This window comes from Apostichopus japonicus, chromosome 13, assembly GCF_037975245.1.
Source record: "Apostichopus japonicus isolate 1M-3 chromosome 13, ASM3797524v1, whole genome shotgun sequence".
In the NCBI taxonomy this organism is placed as follows: domain Eukaryota; kingdom Metazoa; phylum Echinodermata; class Holothuroidea; order Aspidochirotida; family Stichopodidae; genus Apostichopus; species Apostichopus japonicus.
This window is the reverse complement of record NC_092573.1, coordinates 22,286,506-22,313,652: the sequence shown is the minus strand read 5'-3', so window position 1 is coordinate 22,313,652 and position 27,147 is coordinate 22,286,506. Positions and strand designations below refer to the sequence as shown.

Genomic DNA, 27,147 nt, shown 5'->3' with positions numbered 1-27,147 from the left:
ACTGGGATGTAATCCGCATGCGGTGCGGGTGTCCATCCCAGGGGGTTCGTGAGACGTTTCTGAAAGTTAAAACTAGAGTACTATAGTACTGATATATCATATAATTAAGTAATGTACAATGTCGTACCTATCGACAAAGTCTTTTCGCGTTCCATACGCATATGTTGCCATAAAAGTACCGTACCGTGCATGTGGTAAATAACTGAATTATGAAACAGACACAGGCCGCATGGCTTTAGTGAAGTAGGTGTACGCATGACAGTACGTCGTGAAGATAAAGAGCTGATCTTGAAGTTTCCAAATAAACATTTGTTCATCTCTTGTTTTTTTTTCCATTACAATATTAGGCCTACACTATGAACTTGATCTTTTACGAAGCACTGTTATGCGTATTATAGTATAATAATGACTCAGATCGTGTCTCGAAAAGTTAGTTGGGAGTTCGTGGACAACTCTGACATCTACAGGGGCTTCGTGGGGGGGGGGGATAGAGTTAGGGAAACCCTGCTCTATCACATCACAGCGGCAGGGAACACATTACTTACTAGTATAGGCCTGTTCCCTCCAAGGCCCAGGCTCACATGCCTCTCGTAGTGTCAAGAGGTATAGGAAACGTTATTCGATGTTGAATCAGCTTCTGTGACAGACAGCATTATTGCACAAATAACGCGTCCCTTTTCCTTTGCCTTCATTGGCATTTAAAAAAAAACAACGCCTGTGGAAATGCAGTCACAATTTTTAAATTTAACTGAGCAACAAACCTAAACAGCAAGACCGTGTCTGTAATATTTCTTATTGACTGTGGTAAATTTACATATATTTTGCATAGTTTCTGCATGTCATTAAAACACACATGGTAGACCTATATCTCATTCTTTGATATTGCCTGTTGTCATCGCATGCTGCTTAGCGTTACTGTTTTTGAAGTAAACTCTCCGATCCCTGCTTTGTATAGTGGCTGGCAGTATATACGGTACATTCCCACGCATGGTCCCTTCTCTTTCCCGGCTATATTTCTCTACGGTATAGGCTCTTCATTCACCTATACTTCTGGTGCCTTTTCAGATCCTTTACTATATCGATCATAAACGAACTTATACTGGTCACTACAAGGGACTCACCTCGCTATTGTAGTAATTCAACTTGCGTGCGGCAATACAAAAGGAATCACGGGATTATTAGTGGCCTCCGTATATATAGACTCAAGTTATACCCTTTTGTTATATATAGGCCTATCTTGTGATAGGATAGCGTATATGGTTTCTTGCAGTATAAGAGAGACGTGTAACATACCATACATTCGATCGACTCATAAGTATGTATATAATTATTAGTAATAAGTCCATACATACTTATAGGCTACAAATGGGGCTAATGTGTGAGGACGCGAAATCTTTACACAAGAGGACATGATGTATTCCAGCCGTTTTCAGTTTGGATTCTGCATTGCACTGGGGCTGTAATTAAGGTAGGTACTAAATTAGGCCATTTAATATTACAAATAGGTAGCCTATAGGGCATGCATATGGTTGTTTTAAAGTAGGTATGTTAAGGGAACGATTTCCATATTTCACCAGATATCCATTAGATACATAAATTAAGTAATGTTTGGTTAATTAGTAATCAAGCGTCGCGGCTATAAAGAGTGCAAAAAGAAAAACAACAGTAAAGAACAATAGAAGACAATGAGCTCCCAAAAAACTGTTAATATTCATACTAAATGTTAACAAAAGTATATACAGAACAATACCATGAACTATTCAGACACTAAGTTGGTTCTGTGATGTCATTTTAGACTTGTTCAAGTCTTTAAAATGAGCTATAGTGAAGTACAAGACATCTCCCGGGAACGGAGAAAGATGTTTGTTCACTGTTGACGCGGAGTAGTTTATCATACAGTAAGTACCTTGTATTCAATGGCTATAGTTTGCTTCACCTTCGAAATCTTTCCAATAGATACCATCGTCATTTTACAGCAGTCAACAATTGTTTGTCTTCGCCGCTAGTATAGTGGTCAGTTCAATGAGCAAAGGTCAATGGAGGTATAAGGACACCACGGTAAACAACAAGTCGATTTCTTGTATTGTAAATCGACATGAAACAGAAGTCTTTCTCTAATTCTTACACAAGATTGCGTATTGATACCGTACTGTATATACTTCTATACAAACTGGCACAATAGTTGTATGTTGGATCACCTCATAGGCTTCGGTTTCTTTCGACAATTATTCAGATTAGTAGACTTTGTTTCAATCGCAGATTTTATTATGAGCTGATTGCAGTAACGTCAGTCCAAGTTTGTCAGACCCAATCGCCATACGTCACCTTATAAAAATGAAATTTGACGAAGCGCTGAAGAGAACCAAGCCTTTAGGAAGGACTCAATTTATCGTGACGTTCTTTGGGTGTGCAGTATCAGTCGTATCTTCCTGGATCAACCTTAGCAACGTATTCATTGCAGAGTTATCGATATATCACTGCTCAGCTTCCCCGTGGGGTTCTCTGAGTGAGACGATCCCGTTAGAGTTGGGTGACAATAACGAAACAACGTACTCACATTGTGAACAGTTCATGATCCCGCAGGATCAGAAGAATACCTCGACAGAATGGGAAACAGAAACATGCAAGAATGGATGGGATTACGATACGGACTTATTCGGAAAGTCTATCGTTAGTGAGGTAAGATATAATAATTTATTGTCATGAGCTGTGTAAATGTACCATCTGAGAATAATAAAGAAAATTATAATAATAATAATAAATATAAATAGGTGTGTACTTTATAGGTGACACAGACCCAAATATCCTCCTTGGGCTAATAAAATCATAGCGATCTTTTGTGATGCACAGCTTCCCCAAACATCTGATAAAACTCATGCTCAAATTTGGTGAGATTATTATGGATTAAAAGTCATGTCTATAGGCTCTGTCATTTGGTAAATCTGCGGTGTCATGCATGTGATCCAGCATCGAGAATCACACACAATGCTGACGGAGTGATGGCCACGTGTAGCAAACATAAAAGCTTCTGTAATTAAGGAATAAGTGGAAGAGATTTCAGATTTAACTGTTTTTTTACTTCAAACTGAACTACATATAAGTTAATTATGTATAGTATATAATATATACAGGCACTTGTGTGTTTGGTGCAGATTATTTATACCCACTCAAATTGAATTATCTAAATATGGCTCGTACAGGGTTCACCCTGCCGCGTCACGCATGGGATGTTTATATTTTCTGTTCTGTTCTCTGCTCGTACTCATCCTGACAGATAAAGTGCCGTCACGGGAGAAGAAAAAAATTCTCACATATATTAATTGGACTATATTTATATGTTTTGAACATATAAAGGCAGAATGTACACCGTTCTATAAGATCTGGTATAGGGTAAATATCTCACGTCAGAAACAAAGTTGTCTCTAAATTCATCGTTTTTCTACCGCAATACAAAGATATCTGGCATTCAGACAAAATAATGCGGGATCGGCTGCTCACGTGCACTGTTTGTCTATACTTATTGTAACTAATGACATTTTTAAATAGTCAGCTCCCTAACAGGCAGGTACACAGCAAACCAATCTAATGACGCATGTACTGTCACGGCAGGGTCAAACATAAACACTCAAATGTTAGCAAAAATGTTTAATTTCCTTTGTCTACGTGTTAGCCCAACTTTATTCGCTTAATCGGTATATGACCGTGTTTATGTGTTCTTCAGAATCAAGTCAATGATTTATGAGGCTGGTTTGTATTCATTAAACCATAACATTAAACATTACTCGTTGCTTTCATTTATATTTCTAGTTCGACCTTGTGTGTGACAAGAGTGCTTTACCAGACCTAGACCAGTCCCTTGTCGTGGCCGGACTTGGTGTTGGGGCAATAATAGCGGGACCAATCGCCGATTACTGGGGCAGACGTCCTACATTCATGACGTCACTTGTCATCTTCAATTTGATTGGTCTATCCATTTCTTTTTCAATCAACTACGTCATGTTTGCCGTGCTTCGTTTTCTTTTGGCTGTGGTCCATGTGGTAAGTTGTAACAAACCCCACTTCAAAATACAGGCAGCTATGTGTTTACAAAACAAATCCACATGTAGACATTCCTACCAAGAAATGTTGTCAACTAATTGATGTTGTTTCATAGTATGAGGGCATGTGAATCTCACTATAGGTTACTAAATTCCAGACTAGCAAATTCATTGCTTCGCTACTCAGAGTTTTGTGGATAGATCCACTCATCAGGCGATACAGCAGTGCAACGCAAGACTGTATATAAACTTAGATACACTGCAGCAAAACACACACAGAACGAAGACACGATATGGACCGATAACCCTGAAAGAAACCTACTCTCTGTTAATCTGGAGAGATGAAAACTGTTTGCATGCTTGCAGGTGGCTATAAACTCTGACCGGGTATTTAACGTAGCTAAGTTGGGTTTGTAAATAATATTTTAAAAAAAACACTTTTCCCATAGGCACAAATTGCACCTCTTGCAACATTATTATTACTGGCTTTTATCAGGAATTTCCAAGTGAGTTTATACTGAACATTGCTGTTTTTCAAGTGCCAAATGTGCTGTTTCGTGTGCGTATTTGTTGCTGTTAAAATTAATTTCTTCGTTGCAAACTTGCGTACATTTCGCGGTCCCTTTGACCATGTGCTTCAAGTCATGATTCTGGTGCAACATTCGTGTGTATAAACTACTGTATTCATACATCGTCAAACGTAGTCATTGGAGTTTGAGATACTTAATCGACATTGCGTAAATATGCTATTTAAATACTATAATTTTCGTGGAGCTCGTGGTTTCAAATACTGCAAAGCACCCAGGGTAAATGTGGGATCAGTTGCTGTATGGTTGGATGTAGTCTGCGCTTCTTGAGTAACAAGAAGGACACACTATTGAAGTACGTATGCAAATACACTCACTGAACTAGTTTACTAAACCCGCCAAGCCAGTTCATTCGTAACACCAATTCAGTTCGGAGTTTCGATTTGCGAAAGGGATTGTGCATGGGTAAATGAAATATACACATTCACAGCATATCTCTACACATTGTTGAAGGGGCTCAAATAAATAGGTTTAAAAGTGCAGTATTTTTATGCCGGCATTTTGTCTAGATACTCGTTTTACTTGATTCCCGACATTCACAGCTTATCTCTACACATTGTTAAAGGGGCTCTATGAAATCAGATTAAAAGTGCAGTATTTTTATGCTGGTTCTAGACAACTCGTTTTACTTGATTTCCGACATTCACAGCGTATATGCATAGCCAATAACATTTTAAAACTGAGTTGTTTGCCGTGCAGCCTCCTATTCGTATGAGGCGTAACGCACTTGTTATCTGATAAGCTGGCGGTGGGAGATACGGTAGCTTATAAAACAAGGTTTCCACAATTTGGCGTCTGGTGACTCCAAATGACCTTTGACCTCAATAAAATCGTTTACTGAACGTGTCACAACTACATAATAAATATGAGATTCGTCCAACTTATCGTGTTTATAAGGTTTTCACAATTTAACCTCTATAGTGATCCCAAATGGACTTGAACCTCCAAGACCCCTATTGTTTTTTGTGGAGGTGTGTATAGCCACGTACATTAGACTGACCAGGCTGTGTTAATCATGCCATGGTGTCATTGTATCAAAATGGTGGTTCGGGGAGGGGGGGGGGATTTGAATCCGTAGTTTACCTTGGCGGTGGGTCTTTCTTCTGGGTTTACATAGAAGAAGGCGGCATTCCAGCGCAAACATTTTATGAAGTTCTCGACATTTTCGATCAGTGTTTTGATGTGTACATTCTGCGGTAGTATATCGTGATGTTCTCAGACGAAATGTCGAATTGACTTTTCTTTTATCTCTCTCTTTTTCTACTTTTGTCGCCCACATTTAGGGTTTCTGGTTACCGTCTGTTATAGTCATCTTCGAGTACCTGACACCAAAACATCGATCAAACATTGGAAATTGGCCTCCGATCTTTTTCACTCTTGGGTTGATAGTGCTGTCGGCTATGGCTTACTTCATACGGGATTGGAGATGGTTCCACGCGTCGTTGATGGTACCAACCCTAGTAGCGGTCCCGTTTATGTGGTACGTTTGGATGACAGCATTGCAACATTCATTTTCGATTTAAAGGGTACAGTTCCAGGAGGTAAAACGAAGTATCGCTCAATGACGGTCAAAAAAAAGCAATCGATACAAATGAGAACTTGCAGATTCGAAATTTCGCTTTTGAAATGTCGTCTAATTGTTCTTTTGTAAATTAAAGGTGCTACGCCTTAATAAGGTGGCGTTATTTGTAAAGACCATAATTCGTCCCCGTTCTGGCGTAGTGACGAATGTTCAAAATGTGAGTTTTGAGAAAACGCGCTCTAAACATTTTCACATTTTGACTTTAGTATAGCGTAATTAAAAAGGATCTTTTGTACCGAAAGTTGTCAATATTTTAAATATAACAAATAGAACTTTGAGTTCTCATATTTGTTGCTGATCGAAAAATTTCTTACAAAGTAGTAAGTTAGTGTAAACATATTCGTCGTTATGTCATGTCATTTTCAGTTAATTTTAGACATTCGTCAAACATTCGTCACTATGTTAGAACTAAATTTTGAAGTTTCGTCTTGTCACAGACTTGTATTCGTCACTTTTGTGTGTAGTAGCTAGGGTACACCGTAAATGTTCACTGTCACATGGGGAGAGGAAGGGGAAGGGATATGATGAAATTTGAACACATGCAGTTGCAAAAATAATAGTTCCAGTGGCGTAATCTGTTAATTCGGAACTCTTATAAAGCTTACAGACTACGGAAAATTGTGTGCAATTCTTCATTTTCAAGTCAGTGTATTACGTGAAATGTCTCTGACAATAGTTTCTAAGTATCTTTCAAACGCTTTGGGAAGCTTTTCCACCGTAGGCCTACTATCCCCTTAAACGGAATGTGAAATTTTTGTTACGCTCACAGGCACATTCATAGTATCCAACCCTATACCTCGTGTGAATCCTCAGATTTAAAGAAGGAAACAACTGTGCAATTGTTCAAGTGTTTCAAAGTTGTACTGTAGTATGTTGTTCCTTCTTTTTATTTCCTCCCAGTATACATATAAAATTCATAGAGAGGAGTCATATAATACCTCAACAAGAAGAATAACTCATATAAAAGTTTTTTTTAAGATGATAGGATACCGAACAGTCCAAGAATAACTAATATAAAAGGGGAGAAAATGTCAAGATGATATATCATATAAAATACATCTACACATACAAAAGTAAATACATAAAACGATATAACAAACAGACTACAACAAACATTCTAAGTGCTCGAATGGAATGTATAAAGCAGCACGGTAAATAAATGAGTTTCTGTAAACTTACGTTCGGTATTTTGTGGGGATTCCTTAGATTTCTGCTCGATTTTCGCAGGAGACTTTTATTACAGTATACAAAGGGTGCTTCTGATCACCGTAAATCCTATTAGCCATTCTTGTAAACTCAGGTCTTGCAGCAGCATTTACTTTTTCAAAAAGTATATGGCAATCTAAATTAAATATAGCCGATGTGTATTTAGGAAACTTCATTCTTCTTTCTTTGCTTTTTTTGCAATATAAAATGGTACCAGACAGGCACTGTATAGATCACATGTGCCAGGTTGAATAATAGTATTGAAAACATTTTCCTTAGCATTTTGGTTAAAGAAAGACGCACCTAAGCCACACTAGATACTTTGTAATATACTTTTTTTAATACCTTGATGCAATTTGCAAGAAAAGGTCAAACTGTCGTCGATGTATACTCCCAGTACTCAGTTTTGGAGGTTCTAGCCACCTCAGCTCCCTCAATAATAATACGTTGCGGTCTTGATAGAATGAGACCTTCATGTTTTATGTTTTATTTTCAAAAACAAATTTCCTTTATTTTTGGGGTTACGCAATAAAGTCTTGCGGTCACATGTTGGAACTATGTCATTTACAGAACACTGAAAATTTCATTGGTCAGTTTCAACCGCGCTCTTATGACTTGTGCATGATACAGCAGTATCATCGGCATATTCTGTAACAGAAATGTGTGAGTTTGACCTAATTTCATCAGTATATATAGTAAATAATATTGCATATAATGGACCCCCACCCCCAAGGCACACCACTTTATTTCCGATATTTCCGATAACCCTTTATCCAACTTTACTTGTCTGGACCATCCTTGAAGAAATTGTGTCAGCCAATGAAAAGACATGTTACTTTGATAAATCGTAACAGATCCTTCATTTATTGATTTGGCAAGACAGCATTAAACGCACTTGAAGAGTCAAGAAAAAGACCCCGCCTTTGTTATAATTCTTTCCTTACAATCCTAATGAGACACAATATCATGGATTAATCAAACGTTTGATATGGATATGGATTCTGCGAGTGGCTTGCAACTTAAGTTCTGGAACAGCAAGTGCCTTCTCCTTTCTTATGTCAAGCAACCTTATGGGTTAACAATCCCAATGTATGGAAACCAGGGCTGAGGGTGTATCAGTTTGGTGATGTTCATTTGGTTTGTATGTCCATATTCTGACTTGGTTTATTTTTCCAAAAGGTCTGGTATAACTTCCCCTATGATCTTGAACTTCTTAGCCTGTGGAAGAAAAGTTTCATGTAAAAGTACGTGAACTTCAAATATGTCACTAGGTATTACTAAGCCAGATAAAGGTAGTTTTGAGTTAGGCTAGAGTAATGCTCGTGATGAGCAAAGCCGCCAACAGCTAAGAGAAACCGTACTTCTTTAGGGAGATGTTACACTTTTAACGTTTCTTTAAATATGAAATTGAAGAACGGAGGAAATGAGCTGGCGTTTGCATGTTTTAATTTGTCGTAATACTGGTATTTGTTTATTGAACTGTTTACATTCACATTGAAAAGGAGACAGGAAACAAATATATTACATTATATCGCCCCCCCCCCCCCTCCCATCATCCCAAGTGGCACAATGACATTACACATTGGCCAAAAATAGCTACATGCCACGACTTTTAAAACCAATTTACTCCCGTACCGAGCAAGATAATGGACTTATATATTTTAGGGAAAAGTTCATCACAAGGATCTTGGTGATATACGTTCATTGTGATGGTTTGGGATTCCTTCCCTTCAATCCTGAGATATGGTTAGGCTAACTCCAAGAATGGCTTAAATTAGTTAACCTTGGTCTAGGTTTTGTAGTCTTCGCGGTCACAATGAAAATTCGAGTGATTCATTCATCATTTTTATACGAGTTACACCCATTGTCATCAATGTCCGTCAGTGACTTACACCACCTGTTTCTTCATTTACACACAGCTCTAATTAAATGTACTGACACTGTTACACCGATTCAGTAGAGATAAATAGCGTTACTCCAGTCTACTGTCACTAGCTACTCGCGCAACAGATACAAGAATCGAATGTACTGCAATCATAACACTATAGGCTACTATTCAGGTATATTATTGTTGACCCACTGGCCATTCTGTTTTCACGAGTTATGCTATCGTGTATGAAATGCTGCATTAAGCAATTAAAGGTGGAAATAATAAAAATATTACCTTCCCATAATCCTGGGTGTTTTCAAATGGCAGGTATGTATGGACCTTAGACAAATTGTGTTACTGAGTGGTTGTACTGATGACTAAAGTATTCGTCAGTATATGTAAAAACGAGAGTGGGCCTTAGGTGGACATGCGTCAGAAATGAGTCAGAAAAAAAGAAAAAAATAGACAGTTTTAAAACTTCTAACCAGGCTCAACCGATTCTTCACCCTCGAAATAGGTAGAACAATATTTAACTCAATTTCGCCAAAAGTGCACATTCGCCACTACGCGAAAACGGGGACGAATTATAAGATCCCAACTTGACATAAATTGGCATCATATACTAAAGTAAGCAGTTAACCAACACAAATCCCTTGTATAGCTTATAACAAAACCTTCATAATGGAACCAAGGAGCCGTTACATTCACTTGGTTTTCTGTACACAGTATACATATATACGTAGGGCCCGTATCCTAACATTGAAATATTTACGATGTTAACCATGTTGGAGTGTATAGTGCTACATTGATTGAGAAAAAGACAAAAGAGAACATTTTATTTAGAAATAATCGATAACTTCCGATGTCTATACCCTTTTGTAACTTTGAAGTTGATTTACACTCCAAAACGAAGGACTGCATCTTCAACCTTTTCGGAGAGCACCCCCCCCCCATCCCCACCCGTGCACTCTTTCCCGACCAGCTATATGCATTGCAAGAATACTCTGCTCTAAAGAAAAACATTGTTAACTGCTCAACTCAAAAGAAGTGAGTACGTTCAAATATGGTTTTCTTTCCTTCTTCCATTTCCCTCCCCACCCCCTTTGTTTGTGTGTGTGTATGGGGGGGGGTGTTACCCGTAAATAATAAAATAATTCAAATGACTAAGCGATAACATACATGCCACATGACTGACTATATATTAGTGATACGTTTTTCTATTTTTTTCTGCTTAAAGGTTGTTCCCAGAATCGGTCCGCTGGTTACTCTCTGTACAAAACTATAGCAAAGCTGAAGAAGTTATGCAGCAGGTCGCAAGGAGGAATAAGGCCGATGACATCCCGGAGAAATTCTTTGATGACATCAAGGAGCAGAGTATAGCAGACAATTTAAAGAGCGAAACCAATTCATTAGGGTTTCTAGATTTATTCAAACCACCTATATTAACCGTGACGTTAGTCTTAGGTTCAATGTGGTAAGTATTATAGCGAGAGCTCTTTTTTTCTTTTCTTTTAAACTTGATAATGACCACGCCTCTTAAAGTGGCTCCATGGACTGCAGATTGACCCACTTGAATGGACTGATCAATTTAGTTAGGTTAATTGTAAAGCGTCGTGCACATATAGAGAGGGGGTACACACCCCTCACTCCCTCCCTCATTCACCACCTCCATCTTCAGACGGTGGAGAACGTTTAGTCGTGGAGGGAAGATATTTTACAATCGGTCCGGTAGTACATCCACCCCCTCTTATTCAGTCTCACGCAAAACCTATATCATTAGCACAATGATTGCGTTACTATACCTAACTATATACCTAAGTTATATAGTCAAATTTTTACGTCTCAGATTGTACCTTTTAATAACTTCTGGGAGAGGACCCCATATAGATCCCATACAGGGGAGATGGCTTCAACGACCCCAAGGCAACACAACCTCCTTTTTAAATCAGTCGGGGGATTCAGAATTTGCCTCTCCCCCCTTCCACCCCACACCTTTGATATCATGTGCACTTTACTGAAAAATGCATCCGTTAAAACTTGTATAAGTAGATCTTCCAGAGCATAATAACCGATTCATGTGAGAACCATTAAGTTCCGTGCCATGCTATCCGTACCATACATGCATCATAGTGTTGAAGTGTCGAGTCTCAAAACATGGACTCGAGCCAGAACTTGAACCCAGTCTGTTGTATCGTGCAGTTATTATATAGAAGTGTAATGATGCATAAAAGCTTAAGTCATATGTGTACGACCTAGTATAAAGTGACAAGAAACTCCTAACCTTTCTTTGTTTACAACTGCTTATAAATAAAACCAACTAACCTTAAAAAGCAAAATATATTATGGTCATAATTTATCGCATGCCGACATTTTATAACTAGTCTTCAGAACAAGGATCAGAACCCTGTATAATAAAATAATAATGATGAAAAAAAATAATATAAATAAATAAAAAAAATTAAACAAAAAAAAATTCTTTTTTTTAAATAAAAAATGTTGATTATTATTAACCCTGAATAATACACAGTACAAATATAATATCAAACACGCTGTAATGATATTGTAATCCGTTTCAATAGTGCTACACACGGCTACTATAGAATAATGTGTAAAACAATGCTATACGTCAGTTCGCATCGGTTGTGTTGTTATTTTCAAGAACTGTTGTGCTTGGTTTGACATAATGAAAAACAACAACGTCTGCACTGACAGCAAAATTTGCTTAAATTACAATCTTCCCTTCCTCTAATATTTATCATAAATGCACAAATTTTATTTCGAAAGTTATAATACGGAGGTATAAATTGAACTCAAATATCTGTTGTTGTTGAATTTGTTGTTGTTTTTGTTGTTGTTTTCCTGCAGGTTTTCTTTCTTTCTGGTATATTTTGGATTTGCGCTAAGTACAAGGAGTCTAGCAGGCGATCCTTATCTAAACTTTTTCATTAGCAGTTTATTCGAACTTCCCGCGAGAATCATTCCTTTGTGGTTATTGAGCAGGTAAATATCATTTTATTTGTTCTTCTTAAAAAAAAAGAAAAAAGAAAAGAAAAAAAGAAATACGTATTTATACATTGAAATGTCTTGATATTATCGGACATATATAAATTTGATTTTTCACTTTGCATTGACCAAACTTTTAGCGTGCTCAAGAATAGTTACAGCTTTCAAAAATTCCTTTTGAAGACATGAAACTTAACATTATTGTCAGACATCGAGGAGTGATAATTAGACAATTAGCCATCTAATTCAAAAATACTCATACGCAAATTGTACAATACAAGCTACACTGTCCCCAGTGCACGTTACTGTACACAACTACCCAGCACTCCATACCCCTGAGCACCATTGTACACCACTGTGCATCTCTCTCTACCAGTGTGCGCCTCTAAAGATTTACTTAACCACCATACAAGAGTGTACACCATCCTTTACACTCACTATGCACTACTATGCACCACTTTACATCAATTTGCACCACTCTAGGCCTCTGCCCACCGATGTGCACCTCTTCAAACAATCGTTCAACTCCGAAGATATACTAACAAGAGGGACCATCCTGCCCAACCCTTTACACTAACTGTTAACTTCTTTGCACCACTAAAACTCCTATTTAAACCAGTGTAAACCACTCTAGCTATCGGAACACCCATGTACACCCGCTGCAACCAATGCACACCACATTTCACTACTTGCAACGTTGCACGCTATCCTATACACCGCTTTATAGTTCTGCACAATACTGCATACACCACTGTGCGCCGTCTGTACACGTGACAGCTTCATTGATGATTTAACCATTGTATACAACTCTTCACGACACATAGATACTTCATATGTTCTCAAATAATTCTTCTTTTCTCCTGTATTGATGACACCATATATTTTTGTTCCCTTACATTCGACCAACAGAAGTGGCAGTGTGATCCCGTGCTCAATCGCTTTTGCTCTAGGGAGTCTAATGATGGTAGGTATGCTCATCCTTGAAGCTGGAACAAGTGAGTACAGGGAATTATAGAGTTATAACTGTCTACGACGTGAATAGCCTGGCCGACTCAGGCTCAAGTCATTAGATCCAGATTCAATCAAGGGAGTTAAAATGTCTCGGCATGCATGCATTACACACCAATCCGAATCGGACACAGATCAAAAGAAATGCTTCGTTATACACCATGGTTGATTGTGCAATATAATTCTGTTGGCTATACACGTTAATACAAGAGGGGGTGGGGGGGGGGCATGTGCGATCCGGGGTTATCTTGGATTCGCTGACGATCACATAAAAAAACCACTCGATCCTCTGGGATAAAACGTCCGTCTACACTAACGTAGGTATAGGGATCTGAGTCGCATTCTGAATCTAGCGTATAACTAGAGACAGTATGGACTTAACTTAGGCCTACAATAGATCACACCAATGTGTCTGTATGTGTACAATCAAAATGTATACACGAAAACTAATGAGTATATATATATATATATATATATATATATATATATGTATATATAGGCCTATATATATATATATATATATATGTATATATATATGTATATATTTGCCTATATATATGTATATATATATGTATATATATATATATATATATATATATATATATATATATATATATATATATATATATATATATATATATATATATATATATATATATATATATATATATATATAATATAATTGAGATCGTAGTATTTATGTTCCGCGCAATTTACCGATCTGCCCTATCTTAAGATTGCGCTGCGCGTTCTTAAAATCCTATAATTGCGCACCGATCTTAAGATTGCGCAAGGCCCGTCTTGCGCGTTTTATCGATACTGCGCTATCTTGCGATCGTAGCTGTATGGAGTATCTGAATCAAATGATGGTGTCGGTACCTCATTAATTTTCTGCAACACTCAACTGACGTCATCATCAATCCTATGGGATGCCAAGGTGGAGATAATTCACGTCAGTTCGTAGGTATAATAAGTACTTAAAGGGACGGCTATAAGCAGGTTTTTTTTCTAAATGTTTTTCTTTATTTCGCAATAAAAGTTGTATAGCCTACAACAAGAGTCCCTCTAAAACATCAGATTTCATTGGGCATGTTGATTTCCTTTATGATGGAGATCAATTTTGTCTCATTTCATGCATGTTCTAAATATTAATCTTAGTTTTTCAGGTTGAACTGTGACACTACTAAAGGACAGCACTAAAGAAGATCAGCAACCAGTCTCCTTTTTCAGTCGGATTTCATCATTCTTATTAATCGATGTCCTCTCTGTCTAAGGATCTATTAAAACACATCCTGTCAATGATTAGAGTTTAAGAAATTCATGTAATAAAAAATTGTCAATTGTGTTAACAGGTTCTTTATTTACAGCACAACACATAAAAACTAAAAGCATTGGAATTCTCATTGCAGTGGCTGGCAACATTTATACAATATATAGATAATTTCAAGCTTACAGGATCATACAATGTATGATATTCGTCTTCATTCCCAATGTTAGGCCTAGTTTTGGCACTCAGCACTGGTATATAGCGGGTGCCGATCGTAGCTGATAATGTCGTCTAGCAGAAAAGCTTTCTCTTGTTGCAATTTACTTTCACATTGCAAAGAGAACAGAAAATAGGAGAAGCCAAAGTCAACAAATGATGGATGGAAGCTTTAACTTTGTTTTTTTTTTCCAGTATTTGCAATTCACATTTCGTTTTTCTTAAAATAAAAAATAGTACCGAAATTTGGTCGGAAAGTCCGATTTCGGTCTAAAACCATTTTTTCGCGATTTTCGCGGACGTTTAAACGAACGAAAAATCGGCCGTTTAAGTCTTTAAACGAAAACTCACAGCCCTAATGGCTACCCATATTTATTCATTTTGTGTTGCGTAGAATTTGGTGTGTTTGATATAAAGAAAAACCTTGACCCTTCCTGCCATGTTCTTTCCCGTATAGGCCTACAGTTAACACTAGCAGCTTGCTATTAACAGCTTGCGCAATCTTAAGATCGGTGCGCAATTATAGAATCCTAAGAACGCGCAGCGCAATCTTAAGATAGCGCAGATCGGTAAATTGCGCGGAACATTTATACACACATACATATCTAACTTCATTTGGATTTGACGTCCGTTCATATAACGTATTTACCATCTGCAATATAGCCTCGGTGTCATGTATATAAGGAGTTCGATATTACAGGTTTTATACTGTATAGTTAGGGCACCAGCCAGATGCACGCATTACTAACGATCTTACAGGTCATAGATAACATTATTGCAGTAGCATATAGTTACACGTGATATCAAAACTACGTACAATAGTGACGTTTAACTGTTGCGTTTATATCAAACGCACTGAATAAGATAACTTACAATCTTACAATTAGAAGTTAGAGTTGTATGGTGTACGTGCTGAGTCATTGCATGAACTGGAGATCCAGCTAAAACGACTATGCCTGCACGACGAGATCGGAAACTCTTATGTTGAAGAGAACAAAACGGCACAAGGGTATGCAGGAGAGCTCATTTCAAAGCTCACTGCATAAACGAAAATAGCTGAGAGCGATCTTCGTCTTCTCCTATATGACACCACTCAGACGCGTTATCTCCAATTATGACTGTTTTACAATCGCCATAATTCACATGATGAAAAGAGAAAAAAAAAAATTATGTAAATTGAATTATCGATCAGTATCTTCTATATATCTTTCTATCTAAAGAAGCAAGTTTTACGTAAATAAACACCGTAATCCTTACGAGGAACTTTAATATTTTCATCTATCCATGCCACAATCCAACTTTACACGTTACCCTCTCCTAATTTTCTCTTTCTAGTTGGTTTTACTGTCTGTGCCTTATTTGGAAGATTCTTCATAACCTTCAATTTCTCTCCGATTTTGTTGTTAACATCTGATCTGTTTCCTACCACAATACGGTAAGATTTCTTTTACGGTAAGATACCCAAATATGCGAACATCTTTATTATATAACGGTCTTAAATTAAATGACACTTAACATGTCTTCATATGAATACCAACCAGGGAATGAGCTTTTCTATTAGGTGTTACAGCCCAACCCCCAACCCACAGTGACGTGCACAGGATCTTCAAGATGGGGAGGGAGGGGAGAGGGAAGGGGAGGGGGGTTTGTACATCACTTTGTACGACTGAGTTCGGTATAGGTGCATGAAGCTTTAGGGAAGGGCCAGCTGCGAATCAAGGATTTTTAAAGAAGGGGTGTTACCATGGGGTCGGTGAAACCGAATTCTGTGTAGGGAGGTCCTCCCTCAGAAAGAATGACGCTTTTCGAAGCATGTTTAGACGATACATTAGATACCTAATTAGGATTAAAAGCAAGGAAGGTCTTATAAACATTCTGAATTTTTTTGTGTGAGGTTCAAAAAGAGGAATGGAAGGAGGGAGTTTACACCATAGAAATGGTCTAATTCTTGTGAGAATGTTAACGATAAAACCCCGACGTTTGTTTCCCCGCCACTGACGGTGGAGGTAGGGGAGAGGGATATGACCTCTACCCCCCCCCCCCCCCCCCACCACCCGCTTGCGCAAGCCACTGCAACATAGCCTATAGAGAGGTTGCAAGATCAATACAGGTTCTTTTTCCACATTGTGCATTGTTTTACCCTATTCCTTTACCTGTTTTACAGAAACGCTGGGACGGGAATGGTACAACTAATTGGTCGTTTCGGTAGCATTCTGTCCCCATTCTTATTATATCTGGTAAGATTTAAAGTTCATATATACGAAAAAGGAAAAGTGAAAACAGTATAAGTTACGAAGGCCTGAAGTTTCGATCTTAGCAGGATCTTCTTCCATGGCAAACATTATAACTATAACTATATTAAAAACTATACAGATGGACAAATAATAAAAATAAATATAAAATACATGATTGGTCACTTCATTTAATATTTCTCGACACAAATTCGTGGTCAGTATAGTTCTGACATGTAAGCCTTGCTATAAACAGAGCAGTGTACTATATCATACCACAAAATATCTATGTGTTCATTGAATCGGCAGTTACGAAATACAATTTTCAAGTAATTTTGGCAGTATTTGATATCATTTTTTATCCATTATCGTAAACCTTTGCCATGTATTATCATTTATACAGGATGAGAGATACCCTAGTCTAGCGTTTAGCTTCATGGCGTTCGTAGCAGGACTGACGGCTTTTTTAACATTTCTGTTACCTGAAACATTAGGGACTGTTCAACCAACAACCAGAGAAGATCTACAAGAATTATTTCGTAATCGACGAATCATTACATTTAGAAACGGTTGCAGATTACCACGAGGAACCACTAAATCGAGATCTAATACTAGCGAGGTAATAGCACCATCATCAATAAGCAGAGATATCGCCACCGCAAACGAGAATATTGATCCGGAGAAGTTAAATAACAGCGATGTATCCAAACAGTCAGCAAAACTTGGAACTGAAAATTACGCCTTTGAAACTACGCAACTTTAATTCTAAATACACTTTCAGTTTGTTTAACTGAGCTATATATATATATATATATATACAAAAATACTTAAATTTGTTTCTTTTTGCCCAAAGAAAAAATATATTATGGTCCTCGAAAATTATATATCTTCTATAATTAACTATATTTGAAAGGTTCCAGTGGGGCTCATTTTAGATGATAAAAGATGTAGAAAATGGTGGGTCGTGATGGAAACACAAGAAAAAGCTGTTTCTTGACGACGGCTGACGTTGAGCAACAGTACCATCTTGGTTGCCGTGGCAACACCCCGCGATAGTTTGTTAGGACAAGCACGCCGCCAAACCTAACTTTAAATGTAACGAACCGGCGCCGAATTTTCCTCATTTATAACCAGAGGATGGGAAGTTAAGCTTCTGACGTGGAATAAATGTTGAATAAATGTAGTCATACCTCCCTCTTCATTTGGCGTTATCATTTTAGTCAAATAAATTCAGGTCAAGTCAAGTCACAAGTCAAGACAAATTGTGATTCGAGTCTGAGTCGATTCAACAACCCTGGCAATAACTTAAGCAAATGTTATAGTGTGTGACGTCAACTTACATAAGATTATAACTCTATTACAACTGACAGTAATTAATGAAAAGAATTCTTGTATTTCTCTGAAGAGACGCTCCTCTCATGACAGTTGGTGAAGCACGAACATGAAGAGTGTTATATGGGGGACATCTATGAATGTTTTGTATACGAAGACTACATTGGATGTACTGGTTATTACAGATGTCTAATTTTCCCCGGAGGAAACATTTCACTGTCCAATATATCGCTATGCTAGATAAGTGCTGGCATAATGTGTCTGGGGACCGGATTCCAGAAACCAATACAGTACATTGAACTACACCCAACCTAATTAGAGACAAAGGAATTAAGGAATAAATTTTAAAACTATTTGTACTTACGACGAACCGACCTCCATCCAAGAACCCCTTGAGAAAATGCTGCTCCCTCAACCCCCTTGCCCCCCCCCCCCCAATCCATCTATCATCTCCCTATATCTCTTGTGTAACTTGAACAGCGCATTGACAATTGCCTAGACCTATACACACGTGTTTGTAAACTGCTATAAAAAATTAGTTTTTCTCGACTTGTCATAATTTGAGTGCATTGTTTTGCTACTTTGTTTTGTTTTGTTTTCTCCTTCCCTTTCCTTTTATTCGATGAACGATAAGGCCACATCATGATATTCCCTTCCCTCAGCCCTACCCCAACACCCCTCCCGATCACAACTCAGCATTCGTTTCCTCTTTAAGGTTCATTGCTTCCCTTCCTCATAGGTTTAATAAAGGCATCATCGTAAATTAGAAGATTTTGAAAAAACATGCATCACAAGATTTTGTCCTATATATCGTATAGGCTTACCATGAAAAGACTGGTCCAGGGGTATTTCATATTAATGAAAGGTAACCAGAAAATTACTAAACAACACTTCACCAACTGACCAACACATATACATATCTGATTTACAGATTGAGAGAAAATGACATTTGAAACTTACCTCAAGTTCACACAATTTATGCATACGATCTCATGGTTGTGACGTGACGAATTTATACTCTGTCCAGTCAGCCCAAATTATTTCTATGGCCTCCTCTATCGCTGGGCCCTGTTTCAAAAAAAAACAAAGCCAGTTTCTATAACAATTACAGGATAGCAAGATTTCAGACCATTTACCTCTACATAAATGTAGTGCCCTATTTACGTAGTGTTATGACTTATAACAGAGCGTAATAGAGAAGTCCCGTGAAGTTAATGAAGATAATTATCGGTGCTTAAAGACAATAAGTAATCAATAAAATTGAGAGGCTCATTCACGTTTACCTCTAATCTGTGAATAAGTCAACTTCCGATAAAAGAATGGACCAATACAAGTTGTAATCAGTGAAAGGAATTTAAAATTACAAATACTTCTTTGGAATGTTTGAAGCCTTATGTCAACGCCTGCGAATCCGTGACGTCATAGCCATGTTCGTACCCATTTAAGTTTGGATGTTAATTGAGGTAATTTCCAAACGTCATTTCCTCTTAACCTGTACTTTCATATGAGTGTTTGCTTTGGTGAAGTATTTTTGCTTTCATGTATTTTTCTCGAAAAATATCAAAGCAACTCTGAACAACTCTTTTAAGTGTCAAGCGTTTACACTGTTAAATGCAACAGCGCCCCCTTTTTGAAATAGTGTCGCATTGTAGCAATAAATAGTCGATTCGGTTAAATCAAAGTGTTTTTATACTTTACGTTCACAAATACGGTTATACGATGATATTTATGCTAAGCTACATACTATAGTAAGCGTTGTTCTATAGAACTACATTTAAATTTTATAATGTTACTGTAAGAAGCTGCTGCATTACGTTACAAACATTCGCATGAGTAGAGATAATCGTCGTAATAACTTAATGTGCATGAGTAGAAATAATCGCCGTAATAACTTGATGCGCATGAGTAGAAATAATCGTCGTAAATACATACATTAATAAAATTGAACCAGCAAACAGTATCAGGAACTCAATTAAATTTAATATATTAGCTGTGTATATATGAGCGTTTAACCTAATGAAAACGGTTTTATGGACTAAAATGTAAGAATCGCTCACTGTTTACTAACGTGGTCTGTAGCTCATTTTCTTTATCTTTTAACTCATTTGCATATACCTTTTCTAGTAAACTTTGGAAGTTTTTTTGTTAATCAGGAATTTTAACCCCAAGGTCAGCCTCGCCGATTCACATCTAAGCTAGCAAAACATCCTTTCGTTCTTTAATTTCTGTTTTGAATTTTCCGTTCAATTTTCTGTTGTTAATTAATATAAAGTTATAGTTTTGCCAAAAAGACGAATTTCTCTCGACATTCCTTCCATGCCGCTTTTCTGGGTTGTATAAAATGAAACTGGGCTGTGGTGCCTAGCAACAAAATATGCAAAGTATGTGGCTTATGAGTGGTACCCCCTCCCAGCCCCCTCTCCAAGACATCGTTGTAAAAGGACCGCCACCAACCGAGGGCTTGGTAAGTCAGTTGTTAACATGGCACCGGATTTGAAAGTCATGAGGTCGCAGGTTCGAATCGCATTCCGGCCGGTAATTTATTCTCGCTTTCAATTTATTTTTGGGGTACTTTTCCTCAGTCATTATGTTGTTGTTGTTGATTTATCTAAAAGTTAGTATAAAGTGTCACGTTATGTTCCGTCAATCGAACACATCTGAAGGTAAAGTTTCAGTTCTGCCGCCCTCTTTTATTTTAACGCAATAGTCGCTCTAGCTACATGCTGTTAGACGCCGCCAATATTCTACAGTATTCATTTCAACCTACACCGTATAGGCTACTGACAGAAAATATATACTTCACAGATACTTCACAGACACTATACATGTAAATTAAAACATGGTATATGAGCCGGAAATCGGTTCTCGAATGTATTTCGTGTTTCGCCACATACATGCATACATAATTGTTGTACCAAGGTTGTAAAGCCTGTGAAAGTGTCAGCGTCTATGGGCGGTATAGTCGTGTCGAAATTGCTGACTGTATCAAATCTACAAATACCTCCAAGCAATTAGATATTTATCTTAAAGTGCAACCAGTGTGGTGCACGCATAGTACCCGCAGTTAACCTCAAAAAAGAACCACAAGGCTAGTTACGGTTGCAACGACGGTCTGGGGAACCAGGGGTTTCCCATTATAGTCGGCCCGCAGGTCGAATCTGTATACCATGAAAGATTTAAATCCGACCAGAGAAATTGAAATCAGCCGACAATCTTTCGCTTAATTGGATCATGTGCTAACCCTTTATGTCTTGAAGCTTGTAGCACCAATACTGGTCTACCATGTAAACCGTACACAAATCTAGGTGTAGATTTTATATAGCCTATGTTTTATTCCTGTTTGATCCTGGCCCTTGTAGAATATTAAATCAGATCTCTGTCTTATACTATAGTCTCATACATACCACAATATTTTAATTATGGAGGGCTTCTTATTGAATAACTAAAAAACAAAGCGACAGTTTAATATACCGTCAAAGATAGTGTAAAATTTCAAAGAAAAAATAATGCACACTGTGCTATACCACGTAAAATTTAAAATTTCACAATTTTATATCTAAGCAACGGAATAATATTCGTGCGTTAGTCGGATGTATCTCTCTTTTCCCACGTTAAATGTGGTATTTACCCATAACATACCTCCAATTCCCTGCAATGTCGATATCTATAGTGACGTGTAGGTATATACACTAACATCGTCCAGGCTTGCAATCGTTAAATCGAAAGGGTGGTGATGAAATTCGTTAATTTTGCTGTATCAATGACTCCTCTGTTTACTTATTAGCTTTGTTGGGTACACAATACAGTTGCCCACAATAACCTCACTGCATCCATCGCTCATTAGGCTTATAGGGACTAAAACAAACGAAATTTAAGCAACCTTCCGCTACCGACTTTTAAGATCCAAAGTCCTTTCCCAGTGGTTCAATACCTTGTAGTAACTCATTTACCGTCCGGTTCCCATTTCGCAAGCCTATATTAGTCTTGCCTGACTTGCTAAATGGTAAATTGCATCACAAAATCTGTAACGTGTTGGATGAGACCAACAGGTCCATGTATACCTTAGATAAATCTCTTCATTCACAAAGGTAAACTAGTCGGAGATTAGGACACATACCAACTGACGGACGGACGAACGAACAACGTTTGCTGCAGACAATGGAATTATAGCATGATGACCCTGCAGTGTTTTGGGATGAATATTTTACGTACGTTGTGTACATTATGAGTAAAGAAACAGCACATCGACAATCACGAGGTGATGAGTAATATTTTCTTCACTTGGAATCTGAAGGTGATAAATTGATAACTTTTCTTACAAGTTTGGGACAAGTATAGCATATCCTTCGTCAGGCCATAACAAATATCATATTATAACTATTTATGTCATTTTTTGGTAAAAATGTTATCTTAGCAACAATAACGATCCCATTAGAAAGCGTTATTGGTATACTTATAGGTGTTGTTGCGTAAGTGGGATTGCTACTTTAACTCTCCTGAGATGAACATTTTATCATATATAGTTATTATTTTGTGATACAACGAAGATATGTAACCCACTTAGGGTTTCGGGACATCCAACTTATATATACGCATGTGAAATGGTCGGTAACTGGGAACCAGGGGTAGGTATATATACTGCGCTATACCAGGGCGTTTAGGTTACATGTTGATTTCCTGGCAGGCCTATGCACTCCAATTCCACAATGTATCATAAAAAGTCAATACTTCGAAGCGATGGTGTTATGTTAGGTTAGCCATGCTGGTGATTTACGAGTTTCTTCTGCCCTATACCAGCAGTATGACGAACACTTTCGTCCCGATCTTCGAACAGTAACTCGTCTCAGCGTCTCTTAACGTCATATACACTGTTCTCCAAGGGTTTGAATGGAATGCCAGCAGGCAGGCTGGGTTTTTCATGCCGTACATTTCCGTTAAGGTACTACAAGCAGTATCGCTGTCGAATCTTTCAACAAGCAAGACACTTAGTCAATAATTTCACTCATTGAATATCAGAGTATCGTGGTTCGTGTATAGAGTCAAGGTAAACTGCGCATTTGTCGCATTTTGACGGTGAAACAAAGTAGGTCTAAAGTTCTTACTGACACTTTATATCATCATCGTATCGTCTGTTGAACACCTATAATAACATCTCGGTCCCTCCTTAGGCTTTTCTTAACACCAGTTTTAACATCTCCTTGTCAACGAATAGTAGTATATATGGTACCCTTGGTGACGTTGAACGCGCATAGGAACCTGTGATCATAGATACGTTATTCGGACTCTGCGCGAAGCACGATTTTTCTAGAGCGGTTTAGGTTTATATATATATATATATATATATATATATATATATATATATATATATATATATATATATATATATATATATATATATATATATATATATTACTATCACTATATACAAACAAGGCAGTTTTTAGATACAACAGAATATACTTAGTCCGCCCAGGGCTGTTGGTTTTAGCAAGCGACGTGCGAAATTTATGGGCATATATCATAAACTGAAGGAGGTGTTTGTCGTCTCTGACCTGTAGTCTTATATGTTCTCTAAATTGATATTAATATGAACTGGTGCAATCGTGCATGCACGGGAGGGAAGTTTTAAAGAAATATTGTCATTTTTTCTCTCGTTCGTTCCTCACAGAGTATAGTGAATTCTGGAATATACCTCATTTCGTTCGACGGCGAGGGAACGTCTTGTAAAGTCTTTTTACAAGTTTTGTTTTGGAAGTGAAATTAACAAAATAATTGAAAGAAGAAGAGGAATATAAATATTACAGACCGTATAGTTTCTCTTTCCAAGTCGATCACTTCGTTCTTAGGAGCTTGAAAAAAAAAACGTTTTGGATATATTTTTTTCGGATGATTTCTTGAGTTTTGGTGCTAAGGTCCTGGAAAATACCAAACTTTGTTAAAACAGGAAAGGAATTAATTTTTGTGTAAACGCGAAAAAGAAAGAAAGAAAGAAATAAAAAAAAACGCAGAAAGGAGAAAGAAAACGACAGACTCGAGGAAAAAAAATTCGCTCATAAAAGCAGACACGCCTGAGTGCTTTTTGGAATCCCATTGAGGAGTGTACCTCAGGAGTCTTATTCGTCTACCCGTCACATTCATCTTGGTCACCAGAGGTGTTACTATTACAAGGTAGATTTTCCACTTACCAATACCTCCTACAGTTGACATACTAAAGAGGTAAAACCCATGTTAGGATAACCAAAAAGAAAAAAAAGGAGGCGCTTCAACTTAGTCAAACTGGAATGTTTTAAAAAAAATACATCGAACCTGAAAGGAATGAATGACATTTTTAGACGTGTTAAAATCAACAGAACGTGCAACGGCTTAATCTGATTGGCACCCAGCGGACGATCCCGTTCAAATCTGATTTTAGGATTTCAGTTTGATGAGCTTTTTATCTTCACGACCCATCATGCACCACCACATCGTGATGTCCGAAAAAATGTCTATAACTATTTTTTCAGGATGACATATCGGTATTTTTTTTTTTACGATGATTTTTTAGTGGTTGGATTGCTTCCTGCTCGGGATGTGTATGTTATTGATTAAAAGCGATTGCTCCAGCAAATAAGTCTTGCAGGATCATACTATAAAAAAAAACGTCTTTTGGGAGTCTGTGCAAAGACTTTGAACACAGCCAGTCGTTTTATCTCAAGTTGCCAGTATGTTGTTACTACATACGTGGGATTTATCTTGGCGATCATTGCTCGGTACTAAGATGCACTTTACCGTTACTCTATTCTGGTAAGTCAATATTCTTCAAAGTCCAAACAGTTTGTATTACACAATCTGATTATTTTATAACGTAAGTCGTTCTTCGTGGACGACAACATTTTTCTAATTCCTTTCGAATGCGTTCACGCAGATGTGAGATGGGCCCAGATTACATATATATGCAGGTATTATATGTGGGATGCCTACAACAGAAATACATAGGCCTATTTAGGCTTATACCTAATTATACCTCATTCTTGTGGTATATAAATGTAAATATATATATATAAATATACATATATGCCTATATATATATATATATATTTATATATATATAGATAAATATTCATATAGGCCTATATATATATATATATATATCATTTACCCATTTTTTATTTGAACAATTGAATTAACAAGTACCTAATTTTATGGAACACTTGTTTTCATGATGTTATCATGCCTTTGATAATAATAAACTTGTATATTGTTTGCCTTTTTCTGGTTGTAGAGCGTGACCGTGAATTACGATCTAAGCAAGCCCGGTTTGTGTATATAGATGAACTGTATATAATGAATGTAAATACTTTATATCTACTTTGACAAAATGAGACGATTCTGCCTATCAGAAAGAAAAGTTTTTATGATTACGATTTAATCAATATGCAGGGAAGCAATTAACCGCAATATATCTTTAGAGAGAGATGAGAGAGATAACAAAGAACTCCGAGTTAAATAAAATAATCTTCGATACAACATCATTCAGACAATGGAGATGTCTACATTACAAGCTAAGTCTCTGCAAATTTAAGATAAGTTTGGAAAGTTTAGGTCTAATTCTTCTGGACGAATCGCGTTATTACATGAATATCAATCAGGTAGTTATAGAAGAAAATTTATAGAAACACGAAAACATAGGCCTATATATGCAATTGATTATGTGGTGGGGTGAACGTCACCTTCTGAAAGTAAATTATTTCTAGTTTTCGGATAACATATTTATTTCACTTGTTCTCTATTGATAACCCGAACAAGAAGACTTACTTTCTAGCAGCAAGCAACAACGATATTGATATAGCATAAAATCATACTCCATTTTAAAGTACACAAAACACGATTTTAACCACGAAGCAAACGAATAGTTTGTATTTTGTTCCACAAATACCAATGATATCCTTTAGAATAAATAAGTCAAAACAAAATTCGAAAATATTGTAATACCAAGTTACATACCTGAAACTATTGTATTTTCATGGATTATAAGTAGTTTCATGGATTATCAATAGGTGTTTCTCACGGTAGATAAATGAAAAAGAGAAAAAACTAAGAAGGCTTTCTGCAATTTTCGTCACATATATGTTAAACTATATAGTGGCTCCATGATATAACCTATTCGAGTCAACGAAACACTCATATGTTTTTTTTATGCGAGAAAGATGGACATTATAACAGCTACATTTTCCATGGATTCTGCAAAACAAGACAACCTATTGTTCATGTTATGTTGTCACATTGTGTATTACTATGCCATAATTTATTTTCTTACCATGGATAAAATATGGCAGAAAACTTATATTGGTTGTGGAAGGACACAGTCATCTGATTTATGTCAACCGCGTAAAATATCTGCGTTATGAAGAGTAGACAAAAAATGATATCGACATGAATAACAGCTCACGTTTTATGCTACAATATCGTATGACTGTCTTGATAGAAAAAAGTAATTTTATTTTCATCCTACCGTCAACTTTTTTCGTTTTTTATTTTTTTTTCTTGATTTCAACTTTTCCAAGTTTTATTTATTATATATAAACGTATAGTTAGTTACCATATATTATGCAATTCAATCGTTGTCAATTCCTGATATGGGTTTTCATGCCACAAAGGATATTACAACTTCTATAAAGATACCATTTATCACTCAATATGGACCAACCAAAATATCCCAGGAAAATACCTTAAACATGTCATATTTTGGAAATCAGCTTACAAATTTTGAATTGTTCCAGAGCTTCCCGTTCTATACAGCCCCCATTTTTGATTGTCGAATTTTCTTTA

At 37.0% G+C, this 27,147-nt stretch overlaps 2 protein-coding genes and 1 long non-coding RNA gene across 3 annotated transcripts in view; 2 read left to right on the top strand and 1 right to left on the bottom strand.

Moving 5' to 3' along the window:
* The first annotated feature begins 1,014 nt into the window (after nucleotides 1-1,014).
* Nucleotides 1,015-18,201, top strand: LOC139978722 (organic cation transporter protein-like). Its single transcript, XM_071989176.1, has 10 exons — nucleotides 1,015-1,468; nucleotides 2,260-2,679; nucleotides 3,808-4,038; nucleotides 5,908-6,104; nucleotides 10,520-10,756; nucleotides 12,148-12,282; nucleotides 13,195-13,280; nucleotides 16,112-16,211; nucleotides 16,941-17,013; nucleotides 17,411-18,201. The coding sequence occupies exons 2-10, from the start codon at nucleotides 2,335-2,337 to the stop codon at nucleotides 17,768-17,770; spliced, it is 1,764 nt and encodes a 587-aa protein (XP_071845277.1). The 5' UTR covers nucleotides 1,015-1,468; nucleotides 2,260-2,334; the 3' UTR covers nucleotides 17,771-18,201.
* LOC139978731 (uncharacterized) lies at nucleotides 8,469-19,407 on the bottom strand. The gene is made up of 2 exons (XR_011796998.1): nucleotides 19,300-19,407; nucleotides 8,469-8,630 (listed from the first exon to the last, which is right to left on the bottom strand). It is a non-coding gene; the product is annotated as an uncharacterized lncRNA (long non-coding RNA).
* A 3,634-nt stretch (nucleotides 19,408-23,041) lies between these two features.
* Nucleotides 23,042-27,147, top strand: part of LOC139978724 (protein Wnt-4-like) — a 55,169-nt gene continuing 51,063 nt past the window's right edge. Inside the window, exons 1-2 of the mRNA XM_071989180.1 lie at nucleotides 23,042-23,422; nucleotides 24,008-25,122. Coding sequence (XP_071845281.1) covers nucleotides 25,043-25,122 — 80 coding nt within the window. The 5' untranslated portion in view covers nucleotides 23,042-23,422; nucleotides 24,008-25,042. The remainder of the gene's footprint in view (nucleotides 23,423-24,007; nucleotides 25,123-27,147) is intronic.

Bases quoted from the DNA above. Each gene is read 5' to 3' on its own strand.
- LOC139978722 (XM_071989176.1), top strand. From the start codon at position 2,335: ATGAAATTTGACGAAGCGCTGAAGAGAACCAAGCCTTTAGGAAGGACT. The intron at 2,680-3,807 runs GTAAGATATAAT...TTATATTTCTAG, and splicing joins GAAAGTCTATCGTTAGTGAG to TTCGACCTTGTGTGTGACAA. The intron at 17,014-17,410 runs GTAAGATTTAAA...TCATTTATACAG, and splicing joins CCCCATTCTTATTATATCTG to GATGAGAGATACCCTAGTCT.